General features: G+C 42.3%; 1 protein-coding gene and 1 long non-coding RNA gene across 9 annotated transcripts in view; one reads left to right on the forward strand and one right to left on the reverse strand.

The window, feature by feature from the left end:
• Window positions 1-15791, reverse strand: part of LOC115084526 — a 29736-nt gene extending 13945 nt beyond the window's left edge. The window contains exons 1-2 of one of the 2 annotated variants that reach the window (XR_003854588.1): window positions 15685-15791; window positions 11825-12027 (exon numbers count right to left, since the gene is read on the reverse strand). This is a non-coding gene — a long non-coding RNA (uncharacterized LOC115084526). Of the gene's footprint in view, window positions 1-11824; window positions 12028-15599; window positions 15647-15684 lie in introns of those variants that run through there. The other variant, XR_003854589.1, reaches the window with a different exon arrangement.
• Window positions 15789-23736, forward strand: part of ANLN (anillin actin binding protein) — a 212424-nt gene continuing 204476 nt past the window's right edge. For 3 of the 7 annotated variants that reach the window (XM_029589492.1, XM_029589494.1, XM_029589495.1), the window contains exon 1: window positions 15790-16026. In XM_029589492.1, the coding sequence (XP_029445352.1) occupies window positions 16009-16026 (18 nt within the window). In that variant the 5' untranslated portion in view covers window positions 15790-16008. Of the gene's footprint in view, window positions 16027-23736 lie in introns of all 7 variants that reach the window. The other 4 variants (XM_029589496.1, XM_029589497.1, XM_029589491.1 and 1 more) reach the window with 3 other exon arrangements.

Here is a 23736-nt window from a genome sequence, read left to right on the forward strand (position 1 = left end):
GGTTCTAAAGTGGTTTTCGTCCTTTCTCGAAGACCATAGTTACAGGGTGGTATCTTCAGGAAAATTTCAGGCCCCTTTAGATTGATTCCACAGGGATATTCTCTCTTGCCAATTTTATGTAATGTCTGTTTGGCTCCTATTGGTCATGCCTTCACAGAAATGGATATTGGGTATCAAATTTTCGCTGACATCCAATTCTTTGTTCCCATTAAAGCAGAGCTTTCCAAACTGTGTGTCGGGACACGTTAGTGTGTCGCCTGCAGTGTGCAGGTGTGTCGCGCAAGCCCGGTCAACTCTGATGCGAGTTTGGGCTTTTTTTTTCCTAGAGATTCACTTTTTTTTTTCAGTTTATGGGTTGCTTATTATTGGGTGATTTTTGCTGTCAATCGTGTTTTTTGGGGGCTTGGTGGGTGGAACGAGCCCAGCCATCCTTGCATTGGCTGCTGCTGCCGAAGAGGCCTGGCCATGAGGAGTACTGACTGCAAGCAGCAGTGTCTGGTGATCATGGAAGGGAGTGACGCACTTAACTGGCAACAATCAAAAAGACGAGGTACATGAGTGTAGGGGCCAGACATGTGCTGGGGGGAGAGAGATGAGTGAGTGGGGGGCAAACGTGCTGGGGGGACAGACATGTGCTTGAGGGGGAGAGATATGAGTGTGTGGGATACAGACATGTGCTGGGGGGGGGAGAGATATGAGTGTGTGGGGTACAGACGTGCTGGGGGGGAGAGAGATGAGTGTGTGGGGTACAGACGTGTTGGGGGGAGGAGAGAGATGAGTGTGTGGGGGACAGACAATTTGTTTTATTATTGTTTCTCATAAATTATAACAATAACATGAATCTTGGAATATATATTTTTAATATAAATTTAAGGTTTTCATGAGATAGGTTGTGTCGTGAAACATTTTATTATGTATATATTTAAGGAAACATACATAAATTGTCGAAATATGTTTCGTTCGTTTAACCTTTAACCTCTGGTTTACTAGTAGACTGAATTACCATGTCGTGAAATTATGTTTGTCTAAAAAGTGTGTCACCAACATGAAAAGTTTGGAAAGCTCTGCATTAAAGGGACCCGAGACAGAGCCTTGCATTAAAATTCTGTTTGCTTAAAGCACTTGAATAAGTGGCTGCCGAAGAATAAACTTGTCTTGAATATGTCAGAAACTAAGATTTTGACACTTACGAGATATCCTACCTGGGATTTTCCCAGGAATTTGGTTGTAGATGGGCCATTGATTACTATAAGTGAGGAAGTTAAAATCTTGTTTTTTTTTAATGGATACTAAGTTATCGCTTTGTCCCCAGATTTAAAAGTTAGTACAAACCTCTTACTTTAAGCTAGGGGTGAGAAAACATTTTGAGCCTCGTCCCCCCCCCCCTTCTATTCATCCAATATGTTGGGCCTCCCTACCCACCAAAGTTGAGTTACATTGTGTGTGTGTGGGTATATATATATATATATATATATATATATATATATATATATATATAAAAGTTTCTCACCAATCAATCAGCTGTTGAACTGTTTGCCAAATAAGCTGCCAGCCAGAAGCTCAAAATTCCAGTTTTGATTCTCTTCAGGTTGCTGAACGAAGCCATCAGATACATACAAATACAAAGAGAGGAAGATACCATACCACATCCAGACAGGCACCTCACAGTAACAGCGCACAAACTCCTTCCACTGCCAGACACATTGTAAAAAAGACACTCAAAATCTATACTGCAAACTTATCATAACGTACCAGAAGTAACACCAAGAACTCAAACGAACCCTACCTGTGAAAAAGCAGCACTGTAAATATTACACTGAGCCCAGTATACCAATACATCACCTACTGGGGAAATGAAACAAATCCGATTTGCTGTAGATCCTTACAAAGACATGCTACATGCTAGCAGAATCCCTCACCTTGGTCACACGCACACAGCAGAGACAGATCCTCACCAAATACAGAATAAAGGATCACAAATTAGAATTAGTAATATACAAACACAAACTGAAATGGAAACTCTAAGAAGCAAGACTCTCTTTACAGTATAACAATGACAGAACACTATTCCTCATAAAACAATAAAATCAAGAAACATAAAGCATCATTTACAATAGTAGAATCATACTAATAAAATAATATTTCAAAACTACTGACACAGAATAACACCTATTAAAGTCATACTTTTTTTAAATTTTTTTAAATTTCCTAAGCACCAATAAAATATTTCAAAACAGCACACATATCAAATAACACCCAATAATTAAAACTAATAAGGATAAAAAAGTCCCTGCTGTCCATACCTGGGAACTTGATTTCCAGTCACCCTGAGATTGTCGAGAATTAGGGGGCTAAGAGGACACCCAAACTTTATCCCATCTCGTTCACACACACACTCGCATGTTCATTCTCTCATATATACCCGCACCCTCTCATACACAGGCTCTAAGTCCCTCTCCCTCCCCCCCCCCCCCGCACCATGCACACAAAAGCTCTTACTCCCCCAGATTCCCTCATACACACGCAGGCTCTCGCCCACACAGACCCCCAAGGAAGGCATCTATTCATTCTCACACATACACACAGACCGACCTCCAGGCAGGCACTTATTCTTTCTCTCTCATACACACACACACACACACACATACACACACACAGACCCCCAAGTAGGCACTAATTCTCTCACATACACTCAGACTCCAGGCAGGCACCCATTATCCCCTACATACAGACAGACCCTAGGCAGGCACCCATTCTCTCTCTCACACACACACATAAACACACAGACAAGCTCCCGTTCATACACACTGAAGGCAGACCCCCCTCTCTTTGTTTTGCTGGCAGCCTCTAAACCTCTCTCATTCCTGTTGCTGCTGTCACCACTGCCGTGTGGCTGTTGGGGAGGAGCCGATTGCTCGTTGCTGCTTCTGGCACATAAGCCTGTTCTGCTGCCTCCTCCTCTGTGCGGGCCCCGTGATATTTAAAATTGGCGGGACTAGCACTTCCTCCTTGCTGATCTCGTGCATCGTGAGATCAGCACAGAGAAAACGCTGCTCTATCTATCATTGACAAGAAGGACTGTTGTTCCATGCAAGGAAAATAAATATTTACAAAAGTGTAGACCTCGTTGCCCAAATGGATTTTTAAGAGTAAATATCTCACCTGAGGATCAGAACAGCAAAATAGTACTTTGTGAGTTAGAGTACCGGCAATTAAAATAGCTTCACCACAATACCTTGCCCTAACTGAGCTAGAGGTCAGGAACTGGTAAGGATTGTCTTTGTGGGTTAAATAGCGGAGATGTCTTTTCCTAAGGTGCGTTTCTTGGAGCAGAGCAATAGAAACCTTATTTGTAGCTAGCTCTTGAAATAATAATTGGTGTTTCCGAAAGGCATTTAATCCCTTAACATTGAGAGAGAAGATTCAGATAGACATACAAGTAAATGAGGGATATATAAGCTTGCATTACAAGTATTTAGCACTGTTCTCGGGGAATTTTGGTAATAAAGAACAAAAGGTAAAACGAGCCCTAACCGGTAGTACAATGCCATGCTACACCCTCCCCCTCTAATCTCCAGCCCTCATTAATCAACCCGCCAACCTCCATGGCGGTTTCTCCTCCCCATGGGGACAAGTGAGATCGACCCGGGAAGGAGAAAAGAATGGTACTCCACCCCTGACCACCCACGTAAGAAAAATAGCAAGAAATTTAGAAAAAGAAAACCACAATTATTTTCTCATATGAACCCAAAATGAGAGAGAAAAACTCATCAGTAAGATACAAACACTGTCCCGGCAATCATAGCCCTGCTCACTGTACATGCAGACAGGCACGAGCTCCTCAACATTGTAAGAGCTATGAATAGTCCTGAGTCTGTAAACGAAACCACCGTTCTTTCCTCGTGTTTCATTCTTGCTCTGATGGGGTGTTGTGGGAATTTCCTGATTGTTGGCGTAGTCTTCGGCCACCCTTGGCCGCTCGTTACCAGTGAGGACACAAGTCTACTTTAGATGCTGAGGGTGCCATCTTGGGAAGGCTCATTTTTTACTCTAAATGAGGTTCCCTTAATCATGAAGTACAGCCCAAAGGGAAATGCCCATCTGTAACAAATCTGTTCAGCGCACAACGCTCGGGTGACATCTCGGAGTTCATAGTTTTATGAAGGGTAATGGCAGTTAAGTCTTGAAAAACCATAATATTACGTCCTTCCCAGGACCAGGCCTGTTGTCTTCGTGCTGCTTCATAAGTCAGAGATTTTTGATGATAACTCTGCAGGCAAAGCACAATGTCTCTATCTCTGTTATCAGGCCTCGGGCCGCGTGCTCTATGTGCACGCTTGATTTCTATCAGAGCTCTCAAATCCCCAGAGGCTGGGGAACCTTCTGCCTGAAAGGGGAGAAAAAAGGTGCAGATTTTAATAGCTACTACCTTCACATCCTTATAGGCTTCGGTCTCGGGCACTCCTCTGATCCTCAAATTACACCGCCTGGAGCGGTTTTCAAGATCCTCTAGTTTTTCAGCTAAAAGCTGGTTTTCTTCTGGAGAAATTGTTGCTGCAACACTATCTCAGTAATAGAATCAGCATGCCTCTCGACTCGGTAATCTATTTCAACAATGCGAGATCCCAGTGTCACAAGGTCCTCTCGAATCTCCGATATGGAGGCTAGTAGGTCTTTCTTATGCTGTTTTAAATCATTGTGGAGGTCTAGAAACCAACCTCGCAGTTTGTCTCGACTTGGGAAGTCAGAAGGGTCGGGACTTGCCTTGAGTAGCTGGTCCTCCTGTTCTGATGCAGTATCGCAAGTGTTGGCCGAGGCCTGTTTGCTTTCCTCAGTCGGGGGATCAGCGACTTGTTTGCCAAATTAAAAGTGTTTAAGGTCCAAAGTTTTGCGCTTGGAGGCCATCCCCAAGATTTAGATAGGCAGCCAGGAATAAAGAGCAGTGAAATTCGTAAAATTACAGTTTTTATAGCTGATTAGGTGATCGGAAGTGAGGAGCTCCCAAATCAAATGTCCATCCCGATCGGTCTCAGAACACCGCCCCTCCCAAGTTTAGAGTTTTAATGGAGTGAAAGGCAACGTACCTCATAGTGTGAATGCTGCTTTCAAGCTATATTGTCCAGCCAGAGCCCTCTGGTCAGGATCCCAACTGAACTTAGATGCCCCTTCTTTTAAGCATATGCATCTGGAAGACTCTAGGGAATGCGTTTTTATGTTCAGGGGCCAATATTGTGGAATACACTGTCCCAGCAACTAAAAAATGAAACGGTCTTAACAGTTTTCACAAAGATATTAAAGGATTCCAACAACTGAAAAATGAAGCAGTTTGAACAGCATTCTGGCTCTTTTATTTTGCACAAGCCTGCCAGTTATAATCTATTGGTGATGCTATGTATGATTTCAGTGTACCATTTATTGGTTGATTTTATGTTTTATTGATTTAATTATTGTTTTAATTATGTTATTGACATGTATATTGGATTATGCATGTTTATTGTAAATCGCCTAGAATTGTAAATAAGCGATAAATAAATCTATATAAATAAAAATGTAAATGTTTGTTTGTTCGAAATCTTAAATCTCCGAAAGTTCTTCACCGATTGCTTTGAAATTTTGACACAACGTTGCATTCGAATACGCGCTTGTTTTTATATATCTATATTATATAGATGTCACACCTGTGACAGGGGGTAAAAACAGGCTTTTTTGGAAAAACAGCGCCATCTGTTGGACGTAAAAGCAACACACGCTATCTACAATATAAATGGGCTCTGACCGACGGACCGCAAATGCACAGTAGAGAGCAGCTCTACCGCACGTAGGCGGACCATAGAGCTCTGTGCTACGTGCTGGGGGTCACAGAGGGGAGGAGGAAAGGGCAGACGAGTCGCCGCTCTGAGAAACGGCTCAGCCCGTTCCTCCGCCGCTGGGGAAGGGGGGAGGGAGTAGGGACTGCCGGACAGTTACACACAGGAGGAGGAAAGGGTAGAAGAGTCGCCGAGCCAGTCCGTCCACCGCCGGGGAAGGGGGGGAGGGAGTTGCGACGGCCGGAGCAGAGCAAATGCAGTAGAAAGCGGCTGTGAAGAGATCACAAGCAGCTGCAGCAGCCAAAGTGCAAAGAGCTGAACAGAGAACAGCTTGCCCTCCTCCCCCACCCCCGCCCCCTGAGTCCCACAGATAAGGAGAAGCCAAGTAAATATCCCGCAACTGCGGGGGGGGGGGAGGGGGGACCAGACAATCTCTATATCTGACAGACAATGGAACAACAAAAAATATTGTATACCCACAAGCATTGTGAAATTAAACATATTACAAACGTGCGCTTTCTCTTTTCTTTCTTTTCCATTTAACCAGATAGAGCCACTGCAACGCATGGCCGGGTACAGCTAGTGTATAAATAAATAAATAAATAGATCTGCAACAGAGTGTAAATCCCCAAGGGAGTAGACAGAATGAGGAGTATTCTAATGTTTGGCAGTTAAGATTCAAAGCAAAAAAGTGCCGAGCTTTGTATTTGCCATGCAGAAATCCAAGCAGTGTGACCCTTGCTGCTGGAGGGGAAGAGGGAAGGGCATGCAGAATTGAAGAGAAAGCAGATGGAGAGAGAGGAAAGCCAAAAGACAGGCTGAGCTGGGGTGGGGCAGAAAGTCTTAGTAACATATTAGGTCAGGAATCCCCAAACTATTCAGAGGAAGGAGCACGTAGGACACTTCTAATCTCTGAGAGAACTGGAAGGTGGTCCTTCTCAGCATTTGCTAGGGGGAGGGGGGTGGGCACTAGAGCCCCCTTGCACTTGTTTATGGAGAAGGCCTTTTCTGTGATTTCAAATGCTGAGGAAGGCAGGGGACAGGTTTCCCAGGGTCGTGGCAGAGTGTCAGTAATATTCCTAGTTTTCACATCCTCAGAAACCTTTGCCCCCTGCTTCCTCCCTTTCCCAGTATCTGCTCCCCTACGGAAATTGGCGGGGAGGGGTGGATGGATGGGATGTGGCACTCTCTCTCACTCAAACCCCTTCTCCCCACCAAGCACTCTTGCTCCCTCTCTATTTCCTTCCTTCCCCTTTCTCATCCCTCATGGTATTTATTTTATTTTATTTAAAAGTGTTTATATTCCGCCTATACCAGACAAACCCTGCTCGGTGGATTACAATAAGACACAGGCATGTTAAAAATTAACTAATTATATACAGCAAAATAACAGTTTAGTCTTTAACAACCAATACACACCGTACACCTCATAACTGACAGAAAAACAAAATTAATATCAGAGGGTAATGGAGTGCTACCTTGGGAAAACATCCCCCCCCCCCCCCCCCCCCGAGACCCTAACCTATGCTGTCGCTTCCATGTCTGACTTCAAATATCTGAACTGGTGTCAGTGGCGAATGCACTACAGGCCAGATGAAGCTCCTTCTGCTGTCGCTCGAAGGGGCCAGATGAAATTCATCAAGGGTTTTATCCAGTCTATGGGCCATAGTTTAGGGACCCTGTAGTGGATGACGGCAGAAAAAGAACAAGTGACCTAACCAATCTGTCCAGTTATTCCTATCCACACTGTCAAGGACAGAATATCCCAGCTGTAGCAAGGCAATCTAGTTCCTCACCCATTACACAACACACGACACCACGAGTTGGGGAGACTCTGTTTAATGTTTGTACAGCAATGCCCACGACCAGTGCAAGGATATTAGGTGCCCTAGGAAAACTTTACAGCCTTGCAACCGCCACTCCATCACATCTTCCTCACACACACACTTAAAAATTATGCATTTATAATAAAAGATTTTACATGAAAAAGAACATTCAAAGTACAGTCTTTTTTTTTTAATTTATTCTTTATTCAATTTTCATTCAAAAACAATTTTCAAACAAAAATATACCATAAGTAATTTTGATACAATAAAATAACACATAAAATTAATAACCCTACTTAAACAAAACTTTGTATCTCATTTACATCCAATAATTGGGGGAAAAATCATATAAATTCAAATTTCGAATAACATAATCACTTATTTAGAGGAGAGAGAGCATTTGATTCTTTTAACCATCTAAATTTCCACCTTCTGTATTTTTATCTTGTAAAAAAGTTTCCAAATGCAGTGGATCAGAAAAACTAAATCTATTTCCCTGAAAAGTAACATAACATATACTTGGATATTTTAGGAAAAAACTAGCACCAATTGCTAGCAATTTACTTTTCAAGGAAAGGAAATGTCTCCTCTTAGCCTGTGTGGCTCTTGAGACATCAGGAAATATATATATTTTCTGACCACAAAAACTAAGATCTTTGTGTTTGAGAAAGTCTCTAAACACCCTATCCTTGTCAGACTCCAATTGTAAAGATACAAATAGGGTAGCTCTTTTCTGGATAAGATCTATCGATTCTTCTAGAAACGTAGAGACACCTATAGTAGAAGTCTCTATTTTTTCCCCTTTCTGTTCCTCTGATCTATCTGGGAAATAAAAAATCTTAGACACCAAAAGAAGATCTTTATCCTCATATTGTAATATATCCTTCTGATATTTTTTAAACATTTCCATTGGAGATAATAGTCTAGTCTGAGGAAAATTATTTATCCGCAAATTTTTAAGTCATCATATTTTCTAGTTTTTCCGTTTCCCTATGCAAAATTAGACTATCTTTTATATGTACTGTCTCAGTATCCTCCAATAATTTAATTTTGGATATTACTTTCACCAACTCTTCCTTTAAACCAGATATACCCTGTTTTTGTTCTCCTATTTGTACTTTATTAGAATTTACAATAGCTGACAATGATACATTCATTTGGGTTACATTTTCATTCATTTTTGCCATCATTTTCCATATATCTTTTAATGTTACATCCTCAGGTGTGTCAATAGGCCAATAAATTGGCTCTTTTGGCCCTTCTTCAGAATTACTTAAAGTCTCAACATCTTGAGAAACTGCACAGTCACTCCCTTTAGGTAGACTTGCTGGTTCTAAGTGTAGAAACCCTTCTGGTAATAATGGCAAAGGCTGGAGGGGGGATGATGGTCCCACGCCGGGGCTCAACGAGGCCGAAAACTGTCCTCCTGATGTATCCCCCAATGGCGTCTCGCCATGCCTAAAAATGTGGTTATCCATCGGGCCCTTAGGTGTTATGGGGGATATAGGAAAGCTTTTGACCTTTCTCTTCCTTCCCATATTGTGGGTTAGAAGAGAAGATATAAAAAACTCTGAAATCCACACAAGTGTTAGGACTTACCGGCAAGACTCCTGGGCTTCCAGGCTTCTCCGGGCTAAGCTGCGCACCGCCAGCGGCAATGCGCCGCACTCCTGGCGATTTTGAAGCCAGGGATTTGCGATGACGTCACTGACTCCGCCCCTTCAATCGGGGGTCAGCTGTTCCTTCGGGCGCAATTGTTGGAAAAAGGTCTGGTACAGGTCCCAAGATACCGGGGGCCTCTCTCTCTCTCCTCCACCGAGGTTCCCCAGTGAAAACGCCGCACTCCTGGCGATTTTGAAGCCAGGGACTTGCGATGACGTCACTGACTCCGCCCCTTCAATCGGGGGTCAGCTGTTCCTTCAGGCGCAATTGTTGGAAAAAAGGTCCGGTACAGGTCCCAAGACACTGGGGGCCTCTCTCTCTCTCTCCTCCACCGAGGTTCCCCCCAAAGTACAGTCTTCTGAGGTAAAAATATCACTTACAATATGTATACTTATTTATACTATATTTACATGCACTGCTGAGGTGCCAGAAAACCCTGCAAAAAAGCAAGAGACACTTGGAACCTATATGGTATTAGGCCTACTGTAATGCATCATGGGCATGGGCATGGGCATGACCCTCAGAGAGCCACAAGAAAAAAATAATTTTTATATAAAAACAGCACTAATTACCAGCACTCAAACAGCAACAACCCTAACTATGAAAGTTAATACTACAAATATTACACCAGGTCTAAAACAGTAATAACCCCCCTATTAGGAAAGCAGAACAATCCAAGCTGCTATAGATCCCTACATAGAAACTACACACTAACAAAATAACTCACTTCAGTCATACATGCAAAACACAGATTAGACCCTCAAATACAGAATAAAGAGACCATACAGTATAAATAGAAAGGTACAGACAAAAAAACAAACTGGAAACTGCAGCAAGCCAAATTCTGTATGCACTTCAACAATGTAAAAAAACAGAAACATTACCATTCCTCATAAAACAAAATTAGTAAAACCATACCAATAAAAAGAATAATTCAAAACAATTAATGAATAGAATAATCTTCAATAATAAAAAAACTGATATAAAATTCTTCCAATAATTAAAAACCCATATAAAAAAATCTTCCAAATATCAATAAAATATTTCAGAACAGACATATCAAATAATACCCAACAATTAAAATAAAGATTTTAAAAATTTCCCCATTATCCATATCTTGGAACTTTTGATTTCCATGTTGTCTCACTCTCCCAGACACATGCTCTCTCATTCTCCCATATACATGCTCTCTCTCGCCCACATACAGGGTCTCTCACTCTCCCACACACATGCATACATGATCTCACTTTCTCACACACAAGCACAAGTGCTCTCTCTCCTACACACATGCACACATACTTTCATTCTCCCACATATATGCTCTCTCTCCAACATACAAGCACATATGCCCTCTCACTCTCCCACACACAAGCACCCATGATCTCTCTCTCTCTCACTTGCTCCTTGATTTATCAGGCAGTAGCAGGTTCCTCCTTCAGTTCCCATGGTCAAGGGAACATCTTCCAGCCACGGGACCAAGCCAGCTCTAGCACTGGACTACTTCCAGGAGGGCAGAGCGCACTCCTCCTCCACCGAAATTGACAGCATGGTAAGCGCGGCCTTAGTGGAAAAGCAGCGCGGCCCCGCTGGCAACGCTGCTGATTCTGGTGGAGCTGTGCTCCTTTTCCATTTACTAAGGCCGCGCCAACCATGCTGTCAATTTTGATGGGGCCATGCTGCTTTTTCTTTTGCTGAAGACCTGTCGGCTGCACTGCTCTCACTGGCACATGGCAGTGCTATGGCGCCTTTTGGTACCCATGGCCATGGCCATATTACCCATAGGCACGCTACAACACTGCTGCCAGCTATGCAAAATGACCACTTGTAGGATAGCACTCCTTAGTCAAGACAATATTTATCATCTTTCTCCTTGTATTTCGCTCTTTAGGGTAGATGACCATGTCTAACCATAAAGGTTTGTAAAAATCTAAATTGTTATCAGTACTAGTATGACCATTAACCAAATATTCAGCCTCCTTGACTCCCGTGGCCTTTCTGGATGGTACCCTAAAAAGGGGATAGGGGGGTGCAGGGCAATGAAAATTTCTCACTATCAGGGTCTTTCTTTAAAATGCGATGGGCAGTTATTGCATGCAATAATGGGCGCATTGCAGTGGTAAAATTTAAATTAGGGGAAGGGGTGGAGTTAGGGAGGAGTTTGGGCAGGGTTAAGGCTAATGAGGTGGTGGCACCACTGCGGGCGATGTTTTGGACATTTTTGCCGGCAGTAGCTCAGGAAATAGCACCACCTTTTGCTGTGGCACTATGGAGGCGATAGTGGTGGCGGGCTAAACTACACCAGCGCGATGTGGCCGGCCCCTTTTTTCACCACAGCTCATCATTCTGCTATATTTATAGCGGAATGGTGAATCTAGGCCCAAATGATTGAGCAGTTCCTTCCAAAGCCAGGCTGAACAAAAGTGAAAACAAATGTACATCTGTAGGAATTATGAACTGAAAAAAGTAGTTAACTATGAATTTAGCAATTTTGTATTATCTCTTTTCTGAAAGAAGATAAATCCCACATACCTGATCCAACAAAATGTAATTGCTGATAATTGTTTCTATGCTAGGTCTGCAATCTCATCCAGGTCAACCCGGAAAAGCCACATGGAGCTGGATGAGCCACTGCTTCTGCCACCAAGCCACACATAGGAGGACCTGAGACAGCTCCTGCTGGCTATGGCAGCTCATGGAGATTAGGGGACCACAGCAAGCTGTAGCTTCAGAAGCTGTAGAAGAAAGGGGAAATTGGTTATAGCCTGGGTGATGAGTAAGAAAAACACAAAGAAACCCAAAAAGACAAAAAAAAAAAGCAACATCACTCCAAAAAATAAGCAGATAAGAGTAAAATAAACAAAAGATTAAAAAAACAAATAGAAGAAAAATAGAAACATTTAATCTATAAGCAAAAAATTATTTTTCCCAGCTTCTACTAATGTTGGCTGGCACCCAAATTTTTAAAATATTTTTCCAACCCTGTTTTTCAGGATTTTATTTTCTAACTGCATGTATAATTGGGGACTACAAAACAAATATTTGCAATAGACTCACTGTTTAAAAGATGTAGTACCTGCAGCCATGCCACTCTGGATTCTCACCCTAAAGTCACAAAAGCTAAGCCAGCAAGTGCTTGGCTGGTAGTCCTCCAAAGCAAACACTAACACACTGATTACTGTAATAAGTGGGGTTTGTGGCTCAAGCTCTCGAGTCAGTATAGCACTAATGCTCCAATAAGGTGACAGAGGGTGCCTGCTGATGAGAGCACCATCTTTTTGTGAGACCTATGGCCTAAATCAGGCTTCCAAGAACACTGGAGAAATTTGCATGGACCACCTTGGTTGAAACACAAACATGTAGGGAATAGATGTTTAGGATAAGAGTCTCATAGGCCTTGGTGGAAGTGTGGATTCTGTTGAAATTTTTTTTTTTTAATTTATCATATTTAACAAATTTTTACAAGAATACAATCTTGATTGGAAACAAGTGGAATACAGGAAAATAAACTTCAAAAGAATAGAAATTTTTACAATAGAAGAAAATATTCATTCCTCTTATATTTAGTCCACAGTAAGAGATCCCATTAGAAAATCATTACAATAATAATCATCATTCACTATTTCAGAAATAAACAGTTTACAAGCTGACTATATTTACTTATGGAACTCACACTTAATTAAGGTATTAGTTGAATCTTACTAAATTATTTCAACCCACTTGAATTTTTTTTAACAAAGATTTTTTTCATATGTAATTAAAAGTCCTATAATTTTAAAATGCATATGAAAAAAATCTGTTAAAAAATTTAAACGTAAAGAATACAATCTGGAGACCAGTGATTATAAAAAAACTAGAGTATTTCAGCAATTCACTGACTGTAGTCATGTTTATCTGCCTGTCTCTGATCACATAAAGATCTAATATCTCATCTGTTAAGATAGGTGGTTCTCTTTTTGTATTTATTATATACTTCCATTTTTTATTTTGCTTGACTTTATTAAAATTAAAGATGCTTGTTATACTTTCTGCAAGCAAGAGTAGCTATGCCAAAATTCCAACAGCAGACACAACCTAATTAGACTTGGAAAATACAACTTAATATATGTATGCATACAGACGTACACTTCTGAGCTGCCGTTCCTGGTCCTAACCCAGGCCTGCTTGTTTAAAAATGTACAGTGTATTGGGCAAAGGTGCTATAAAAATGCACCAATATTGCTATAGCTAATAATAAAATAGTATAGATACTGTGTTTTTCCATGTGAATGGAAATAAAATTTAAAAAAATCACAAACTTAATATTCGTTTTGTTGTTCTTTATTTTCATACCACTAATAAATTTCACCCCCTAAAATATTTTACCTAAGAAAAACAATCTGAACTAAATCCAAAAGATAATCCAAGAAGTCAAATATTCACTAACAATATTAAATATGTAACCAAAATACTATAAATGAATTAAAGCTGTAAGTGGACAGCACAGAGCTACCTACGAAGTGGGATCAAAGCAGGCATTCATGTTTATCACTACAGGGATGGGACAGTAAGTAATATCTTCTAGTCTGTTCTTTTGTTAGCAAATCAGAAAAGCCAGCTCTTTTTATTTTATATTCTTAGTGAAGACTAAGGCCTAGATTCACTAATGCCGCGTGGCATTAGTGAATCCCGGCGCTATCGGGGGGCGGAGGAGCGAAGCGGGGGGCGGTCCTGCGATCGCTGCTGGCGACCTGCTGAATAACTACACCATAAAAGCTGTATGTTCTCTACCTAGCTTGATGCACGCTCTACCTAGCTGCAATCAAGCTAGGTAGAAAACCCCCAAACCCCATGGTAACTGTGCTGTTCGAACGTATAACTGTGCATGTAAAACTGCCCCCCAAAACCTACCCCCACAAACCTCACCCCGAGTTACTAGTGCCCCCCTCTTATAATGGTATAGTTAACATTTTTGTGAGCCCCCCCCCCCTCTCTCCCATGCAGCTTGCAATGTGTGGGTGCTATTTTTGCTATATTTATAGCAAAATGATGAATCTAGGTCTGTGTTTCTTATTTCTTGAGTCTACTGGTTTTACTCCTAGGCCTCCTTTCTTTATGTCTCACTTTTAACACCAGAGAGAGATGGTTTACTTTATTACTGCTTATTTCTATTTTTCTTTCCCTTCCTTAAAAAAAACAAAACAAAAAACACTAAAAAATTTAGCCATTGTCCAATTCTCATAAAAGCCTCTTTTATAATGCAGGCTTGGCATATCTCCAGCTGATTCACAAGTTTCAGCCATGACAATCTGGTATGGAATTTGCAGACGGCAACTTTTTCACAGTAACAGTGGACTTCACTTATAAAAATCCGTTGGAAGAAAGCAGCTTTGGAAAGTCTCAGCCAAGTTTTAAAGCTGGAAACAATTCTTGTAAATATGTGCATGTTTCTGCTTTATAAGGGAAAGTCATGCAGACCTTAAAAAAAATCTCTCAAGCCTCTTTTAAGACACGATGCCAATATTAATAAAAACATTTTTGTCCTCTAAAAATGCTACAAGTTTGCACAGTACTAATGGTTCAGTTATATGTTGTTAGGAAATAAAAAATTTATCGTACTCATATTATGAGAATCAAAATAAAACGAATTTAAAAGAAAACAATTTGGAAGCCAAACCATTGTTCATATCACGCCTTTTCAACTGACGAGTTCAAAGCGAGTCACAACAAGACACGTTTACAACAAGGTGGGGATAGAGTAGTACATAGTACAGTAAGCTAGTGCGGCGAAAATAAAAAAATATTAGCTTTTCTGTTGTTTTTTTTTTAGTTTACAATTCTATAGTGCGCTTTTTGGAATGGGCAATTTATTTTTTTTTACTGTGGCTATAAAATACATTAGTTTGATCTCCAATAACAAATATTACAGCCACCATGGGTGGATTATAAAGAAAGAGAATATCTGTTAGGAAAACTGATTATCATGATGTTCGGGAATTGCTTGGCGCTTTGTACGTTTTTTTTTTTTATGCAGCTGGGACCTCACAAGTAGATGCTAGACAGAAGATGAGAGGGTCACGGTGCAGGGTGAGGTTGAGCCGCCCCCTCCTTCTGTCCCTAGGCAGCCAGTGCTATGAAGCCCAGCGAAGACCGCCCATGCACGCACGAGATGGGGGTCAAAAGTAGCTAGGGCGAGCTCAGCCCAGCCGATGATCTGAGGCAGCCCTGTGATATTAGCGAGGATCATCTCCTCTCACGGCGCTGTCCCAGGAAAGGGGTCTGGGGGTCCACCACCAGCTGCGCAGAAGCAAAGTGGGAAAAAAAATACCTCCCACTTCAGCCCATCTGAAAGCAGCACAGTAGACCCAATGACCCCTCTTACGCCACAGCTCAGACCCCCTAGCAGTACCCACCCTCAAAAAACGAACAAGGCGGCCGCCCCCGGCGCTCTATGACGTCACTGCTATGCTGCGCGTGCTACTGGTCCGCTAGTGACAAAACTAAGGAGAAGGGAAAGACGAAGACGAAAAAAAAAAAAAAGTAAAGAACGAGAAAGCGTGGGAGGGGAAAAAAAACCCCCGAACACGTGACCCCCGTGCGCCTGCGCAGAGGTGGAAGTAGGGGGGCGCTGAAATTCAAATTGTAACTGCTGTGAAGAGCGAGAACAGAAGGCTAATAGGGAGGTGTAGGTGGTGCGTGTCCTTTTTTTCTCCCCCCTCGGAGAGACTGCGAGCAGCATGGATCCGTTCACCGAGGTGAGAGAGCGAGAGCCTGGTGGTCGGTGGTCGCCGATCCCCCCTCCCGAGTCTTCCTCGGTCCGCTTGCTACCTGCTAATCCGCTCTATGCAGATAGTGGTACGGGCTTGGACTGCCGGCTCGGGGAGTCTTTTCTTTTGGGTTGAAAACTCCATTGGTCGATGGTTCTCTGCGCTTTCTGGTGACCAGAGCCTTCCAGAGGAAGCGGGGCGACTTTTTTTTTTTTTTTAGCATCCCGGGGCAGTGCGGGTGGGGACGGGCCACTTACACCCCCCGCGGCAGCATTGCTGGTACGGGTTTGGGGGCTGACAGGTAGCTCGGCAATTGGGCTGTGAGTGGGGAGGAAATGCTGATAAATGGTGGCGACAGTCAGCAAGACTGGTGGTGTCGGATCCAGCACTCTGCGGCGTAGGATATGCCTTAGTTTTAAGATTCGTATTTATGTCAGAAGTGAGAAACTGATAGACACAATCTCCATAGGATCCAATTATGAACGACTTTTTTGTTGTTGTTGTTAGCCACCTCTTTTTTTCCGCTCTTTTATGTAACAAGGGCACCCTGACTGTGCAACTGTCAATGACTCCCCCCCCCCCTTTCGAAAAGCATGTTTTAAAAAAATATCACTTTGGAAATTGTTGACCACTCCTAAACTTTTATAGTATAAGCCAGGGTTTATCTTGTAGATCTGTGTTTGCTTTTTCTTTGCTGGGGTGTGGTGGTGAAACTTGTCTAGCCTACGAGTTCCTGGTAAACTACTTCTATCGGTCTCTATTCCGGGCATTTCGTCATGCTCTAGTTTTTTTTTTGGGGGGGGGGGGGGGGGGGTTAAGCAAGCTATATGTTATCCAGTGATGTATTTAGTTTAAGCAAATAGCCGTGTACTCCATAAAACTAGAATGTGCCATTACATGTATCTATACAAAGTAGATAGCAATTAAAGGGAATGAAAGGGTGGTAATTGTTACAAGATAACTTTACTGCGGGAATGCTTGCATCTACCAAAGACTGCAACGAAAAAAAAATTAAGACAAAGATGTGGTCATATTAGTTTTGAAAACTAAACTACAGGTTTGGAAAATTAAATACAATGCAGATTTTACTGCAAAATTATTCTGACCAGGATCTGTTTTATTGTGCTGGCAGTCTTCTATTTAATTAGTCTCTGGAAATATAATTTATTACTTAGTGAAATTTGTTAAACCAAATGCTAAGCAAACAGGAATCTGGCGCTACAACTATTGGTAGTACGTGTTTGGATTAGGAAGTGTTTTTCTTTTGAAATATAGTAATGGCAAACGAGTCAGTTTAGTGCTTTTATAGGCTGATGCAGTATCAAGCACGAAAAAACATGGGCCCAAACTGCTTTTTCTTTCCTTAATTTGTTGTAAGTGACTTGGTGAGATTACTATGATATTAAGTCGGAGGGTGCACAGAAAAGCAGTTTTTACTGCTTTTCTGTGTACTTCCCCGGTGCCGGCAGAAATTAATGCCTACCTTTGGGTATCACACGGGAATACCTAATAGCGCCCACAACATGCATTTGCGCTATTAGGTTCGGGGGGGGGGGGGGGGGTTGGACGCGCGTTTTCGACGCGCTATTTCCCCTTACTGAATAAGGGGTAAAGCTAGCGCATCCAATCGCGGGTTAACAGTGCACTCCGCTGGAGCGCACTGTACTGTATCGGGCCTGAACGTGCTGGTTTGGAGGTGTGTTTTTTGATACTCTAATCCCATTATTGCATCGGGAGTTATTCTAGCGTGTCCAAAACACGTGTCCAACTGTGCGACTAGGTTGAGTGCATTGTATTGCATTGGCCTGTTAATTTATTTGGAAAAGATTCTTGAAATAAAGGTGTGGGCAAGTTAGTTTGCATTGCTGATGTCACAAGCGGGCCGCTACAGTAAAGTCCGCGGGAGAGCGGGCAAACAGGCCAGTCTCCTGTGCGCACGATTCACTATTCAAATTAGGCCCGGCGGTAAAAACAGGCAAAAGGAGGTGATAGGGACACTAGCACGTCCCTAGTGCCTCCTTTTGGACCGGAGCGGCGCCTGTCAGCGGGTTTGACAGCCGCTGCTCAATTTTGCTGGCATCTGTTCTCAAGCCCGCTGACAGCCACGGGCTCGGAAACTGGATGCCGGCAAAATTGAGTGTCTGGTTTTCGACCCGACAGCTGTGGGCCGACTTCAAATTTTTTTTTTTAAACTTTTGGAAACTTTCGGGACCTCCGACTTAATATCGCCATGATATTAAGTCGGAAGGTGCACAGAAAAGCAGTTTTTACTGCTTTTCTGTGCACTTTCCTGGTGCCCGAAGAAATTGGCACCTACCTTTTGGGTAGGCGCTAATTTCTGAAAGCAAAATGTGTGGCTTGGCTGCTCATTTTGTTTTTTGAATCGCGCAGGAATACCTAATAGGGCCATCAACATGCATTTGCATGTTGCGGGCGCTATTAGGTTCGGGGGGGTTGGACGCATGTTTTCGACCCCTTACTGAATAAGGGGTAATGCTAGCGCGTCGAAAATGTACGTCCAATAGAGGGTTAACAGTGCGCTCTGTCGGAGCGCACTGTACTGTATCGGCTGTATTGGCCCGTATGGTCTTTTTTTTATTTTTATTTTTTTAAGAACCAAGGCATTCCACCCTTTCATTTCTTAAGATGTATAACATTCTTCGCTATTTAGAGGTCTGGATCTGCAGGTAAACAGGCATAATGAACATTATGACCCTTTCTCTGACAGCCTGTGGGCTGGGGCAGACTAGGGAGTATGTGCTTTACATACCAGTGTAAGAAGGGTGGGCAGGCAGCATGCACTCTAATCCTGATTCATGCCTTGTCTGCTTTGGTACCCAGTTTGGAACTCAGCCTTTTCTTTAGGTAGCCAAGAGGCAGCGTTCTGTAAACCTTGGAGAAACTGATACTTTGGGCCAGGTGTACTAAGTAGGTATGTGTTTTTGGTTATCTTTTTTTTTTTTAATGCATGTTTGCATACGCATAAATGCATTTTTATGCATGTAATAAAAAAAAATGATTGTGCCAAAAAACCCCTAATCTTCTCATGCACATCTCTAGTACTAATTAATTTGTCTCATTTTCTCTGGTGGAAAAATATTTTACATCTGGCCAGTGTTGTCTGCATATTAAACGTTTTTAAATACGCATTCAGGTGCTGCTTTGAGTAATCAATTCATGTGTTTGTGAAGCATTGGCGAATCTAGTTGAACTTCATGTAAACAAGTGTGTCTTCAGATCTGATCAGGTGCCACTGCCAGGTTCTCAGCACTTGGGCTCTGCTCTCAGCACCTCACAGCAACAAGAGCCACCACGGGTGGCTCTTAAACATTTGAAGCTCCTTTCTTAGAGCATGTATAGTCATGCATGCCTCTCCTTCCAAGCTTCAGCATGTGCCCTGAATTATGGGAATTAATAAGCATCATGCAGACTATGGATAGCTGGGCCCTGCTTTGTGCGGTACACACAGAGGTGGGAAAGACTCAAAGGAGGAAGCGCTATCATATCTCTGGGCTGAATGAGTCAGGGAGAGCATGCACTGAGTACTAGATGTGAGTTTGTCTGCATGTTGGAAGCAGCAGCAGTGGAGGAGCTCTGGCAGCCATACGTGGTAGCCAAGGTAACAGAGCCAGCTTCGTGCAGCACACGGACTTCTCCTTTCTCTTGGACTTGTACGTAGAGAGAATTGGTTCATGCATACCCACAGTATCTGAATGTAATCTGCTTTGAAGTACCTAGAAGGGTAGTAATTAAAAAAAAAAAGAAATGTCTTTGCTCAACTCCCCCCATTTCTTTCTCTTAAAACTTTGAAGAGAGATTGGCAGGTCTTCCAGTGTTTCTCTAGCTCTTTTGGCCATATGAATTCTCTCCATGTCTGCCTTGCCTGCTTTGTGGAGGTCATTATGCCACATAATTTTTGTTAATGTAGGTGTGTCTTGGGCTTGAAAAGGTTGGGGGACACACTGATGTAAACTGCTTTTTCTTTCCTTAATGGGTTGTAAGTGACTTGGTGAGATAACTATGTGAATAAATCCTGAGCTACTGAATCCAGTTTGTACTTACTCATATCCTGGGAAATATTCCAAACCATACACCCTGTATGCTCATTCTGTATAGCAGGTTGTGGCTTGAGAAAAGCCAGGGATCACAGCATGAACTACAAATGTACTTAAATTTATTTCAGAAGGGCTGACAGTTGGAAGGAGTGGCTATTTTAACTGAAGCAGAAGTTTGGTATTCATCAGTTGGAAAAGTTTTTTTTTGTTTTTTTCCTTTTAACCGATTTAAAACTGAGCTTGTGCTGCTTGACTACAGTACATATATACCAGGCTACCAGTAATTTGCATTACTTTGTTGATCTTGTATGTTCAGTTGCGATTCTGTTAGCTAATTTGATTGCCGTAGGGCACTGCAGAGAAGAAATCGTAAAATAAGTAAATGCTGCTTAGAACAATATTTAATGGTGGAAAAGCCACATCTACTTTGCATTTACCGGTAGTAATTTTCTTTTCTGCTCATCTGTGTTCTTGATGTACTTAATAGTATGTGCCAGTAGCCTGAGGCTTCATGTGTAGTACTTACAATACAGCAAAAACACTGCACACACCAGTTTTGAAAAAAAGCCATTTTATTGAGCAAACATTAAAACAATACTGTGCAGCTTTGTCATTCTGTTTTGGGCAGACGTCCACACCTATGTTTCATGCTCTTCGTGTGCTAATGACATTCATTAGAAATGTTAAGTGGGGGGTATCAAAATATGTCCTTTACTAGCAGTGTTGCACTTTATCTTTATGGCAGCAGTGGCCTCAATAGGTCTGTCACCATTGCATGTGGTGATTGCTCATAAGGGGGAAGGGGGGGGGGGGATAGTGAGGTGAACCACTCCCCTTAGGAGGGGGTCAAGAGTCCATGTTTGCATCCTTTAAAGAGGAGCGGAAGTGCAAAAGAATGATGTAAGGAAGTCTGAAAAGGTTAGCTGTCTCATCATAGAATGGTACTATTTGGGCTTCTGTCTCTTCACAGGGAAGGCCTGGGAAAGGAGACATTCAATTTATATCCTGCGCTCTCCCAAGAATGAGGTGGATTACAAGTTAAAACGTTCACAGAAGAACACAAAAACATCCTAAAAGAAAAATGAAAACAGAATTTGACATTTTAGTCCAAAGTCAAAAATTTAGAGTTTTACAGAAGAGAAGTGTCTTCAAGTCGTCTTAAAATTTGGTTCAGATCAGTGAGGATCTTAGATTTTTCAGGAAGAGAATTCTACAGGGATGGGCCCACTATTGAGAGCGCTTTCTCCTGTTTCTCAAGCGGGCAAGTTTTGGAGAGGGCCCTTATTGGTTGAGTGAAAGCGTGATGGATAATAGATTCTCAGCATGCATTACACTATGGAATCCCTGGTCTATTGACTATCTGTACTACTGTAAGAATTCTGAATTTCATTTTGTAAGCTATTGGCAACCAATGGAGAGTCCAAGACGGGAAATGAGTTCGGATCTAGATGTTCCAGAGCGAATGATGGGGGGGCGGCAGCATTTTGCTTACGCTGAGGTACTTCCAGGCTATTAGCAGGGAAGCTAGGAAAAGGGAATTGCAATAGTTGATTGCAGGAATGATTAATCTTGCAGCACTGTTTGAAAATCCTCTGGCCTAAGAAGACTTTTCAGCATTCTCAGTACAAAAAAGGCAGTTACATTTTTCTATGGAGTTGCATTGAGAAATATGAATTAACTATTGGTTACTATCCTGAGCCTTAATTAGTAATGAGTGACTACTGGGGGGAAAAATGTGATGCAACATCACTTAGGATATCTACATAGACGGACAATTTCAGTTTTTTTGATGTTTAAAACCAGCCTGCTAGAGATTCCGCCAAAAAGTGTGGCTGGGACCAAAACACAGTTGTGCTCAGACTTAGTTTGCTGAGAGAAGAGTGGGTCGAGCAGTTGCAAGACATAACTCACTTATCCCAGAAGAGAGCATGAAAAAGTATAGTCTGAGAAGAGTGATTTACATTGGGGAGTTTCAAAGGGAAAAGAAGCTACCGTACTTTGCTATTGCAAAATAATCCTGAGAGTTCTATTATAGGAGGAGTTAGGTAGAAAATTATCCAAGAGAGATTTGTTTGAGGAAGGAGGTATCTGTAGTATCTAGCAAGTACTGGGAAATTTCCAGAGGAATACCTCTGTGAGCTAACTGCTGCTGGAACTGTTAAATTTGAAATAATACTGAGTTGTGTGTGGGTTTTTTTGTTTTTTTTTTTATGGTGCTGTTGGATTTGTTACAATGCTCATCTATACTAGTAAAGACCAGTTAAGTGCCTTGGTCTGAACACTTTTTGCAGTCCTCAAGTTAGCCTGCTGCAAAGCATCTTACAACGGATAACTGTGGGCCATTCATACATCAGAGGGGTCCTAATTCAGAGCAATTAAAGGAACTTCTGGAACCAGCATCGACTAACTTTTATATGTCTTCTACTGAGGCAGCTGTTGCCAACTGGGACAGTGTTATTTCATGTAACCCCCTATTTCCAAAGGGTCACCTTCTCTGCCTTAGAGAGCATGGGATAAACTCATCTAAGGTGAGGAAACAGTCTGTGCTGGGGAGCAGACTAACCTGCAGCCAAACTAGGCCAAGGACACACACTCACAATAAATCATCTATTGTACATGAAGACTGGAGGATAGCTAATGTAACCCCAATATTTAAAAAGGGCTACAGGTGTGATCCGGGAAACTACAGACCAGTTAGCCTGACTTCAGTGCCAGGAAAAATAGTGTAAAGTGTTCTAAATATCAAAATCACAGAACATATAGAGAGATATGGTTTAATGGAACACAGGCAACATGGCTTTACCCAAGGCAAGTCTTTCCTCACAAATCTGCTTCACTTTTTTGAAGGAGTTAATAAACATGTAGATAAAGGTGAACCGGTAGATGTAGTATATTTGGATTTTCAGAAGGCGTTTGACAAAGTTCCTCATGAGAGGCTTCTAGGAAAAGTAAAAAAGTCATGGGATAGGTGGCGATGTCCTTTCGTGGATTGCAAACTGGCTAAAAGACAGGAAACAGAGTAGGATTAAATGGACAATTTTCGCAGTGGAGTGTCTCAGGGATCTGTACTGGGTCCTGTGCTTTTCAATCTACTAGATAAATGAGGCTTTACTGACGTGCCGCAAATGCGCAGTAGAGAGCAGCTCTGAGGCGAGGAGCAGTGAACCCGGTGGTGAGGGAGGGAGGGTGAGAGACAGAGGGATGTGAGTAAGTGGGAAGGGTAAGAAGTTGTGGAGCAGAGAAAAAGAGGGAGTGAGGGAGGGCTGAGGGAGAGGGAAGGGGATTGGAGGGGATGAGAGTGAGGGATGGGATTGAGAGAGGGTGGGGAGTGACGGGAGGCAGTGGGAGACAGAGGGTGATTAAGACTGAGGGGAGGGAATGGAGTGAGTGACCGGGAAGGGGGAATGAGGGAGAAAAAGCAAGGAAGGGTGCTGTGTTCGAAAGTGGACTTGAAAAAAAGAAATTAATGTAGCCCGTTGTTACGGACTTAACGGCTAGTATATTTATAAATGATCTGGAAAGGAATAAGACGAGTGAGGTAATCCAATTTGTAGATACAAAGTTATTCAGAGTAGTTAAATCACAAGCGGATTGTGATAAATTGCAGGTAGACCTTGTGAGACTGGAAAATTGGGCATCCAAA

Source organism: Rhinatrema bivittatum, chromosome 2 (assembly GCF_901001135.1).
Source record: "Rhinatrema bivittatum chromosome 2, aRhiBiv1.1, whole genome shotgun sequence".
Classification (NCBI taxonomy): domain Eukaryota; kingdom Metazoa; phylum Chordata; class Amphibia; order Gymnophiona; family Rhinatrematidae; genus Rhinatrema; species Rhinatrema bivittatum.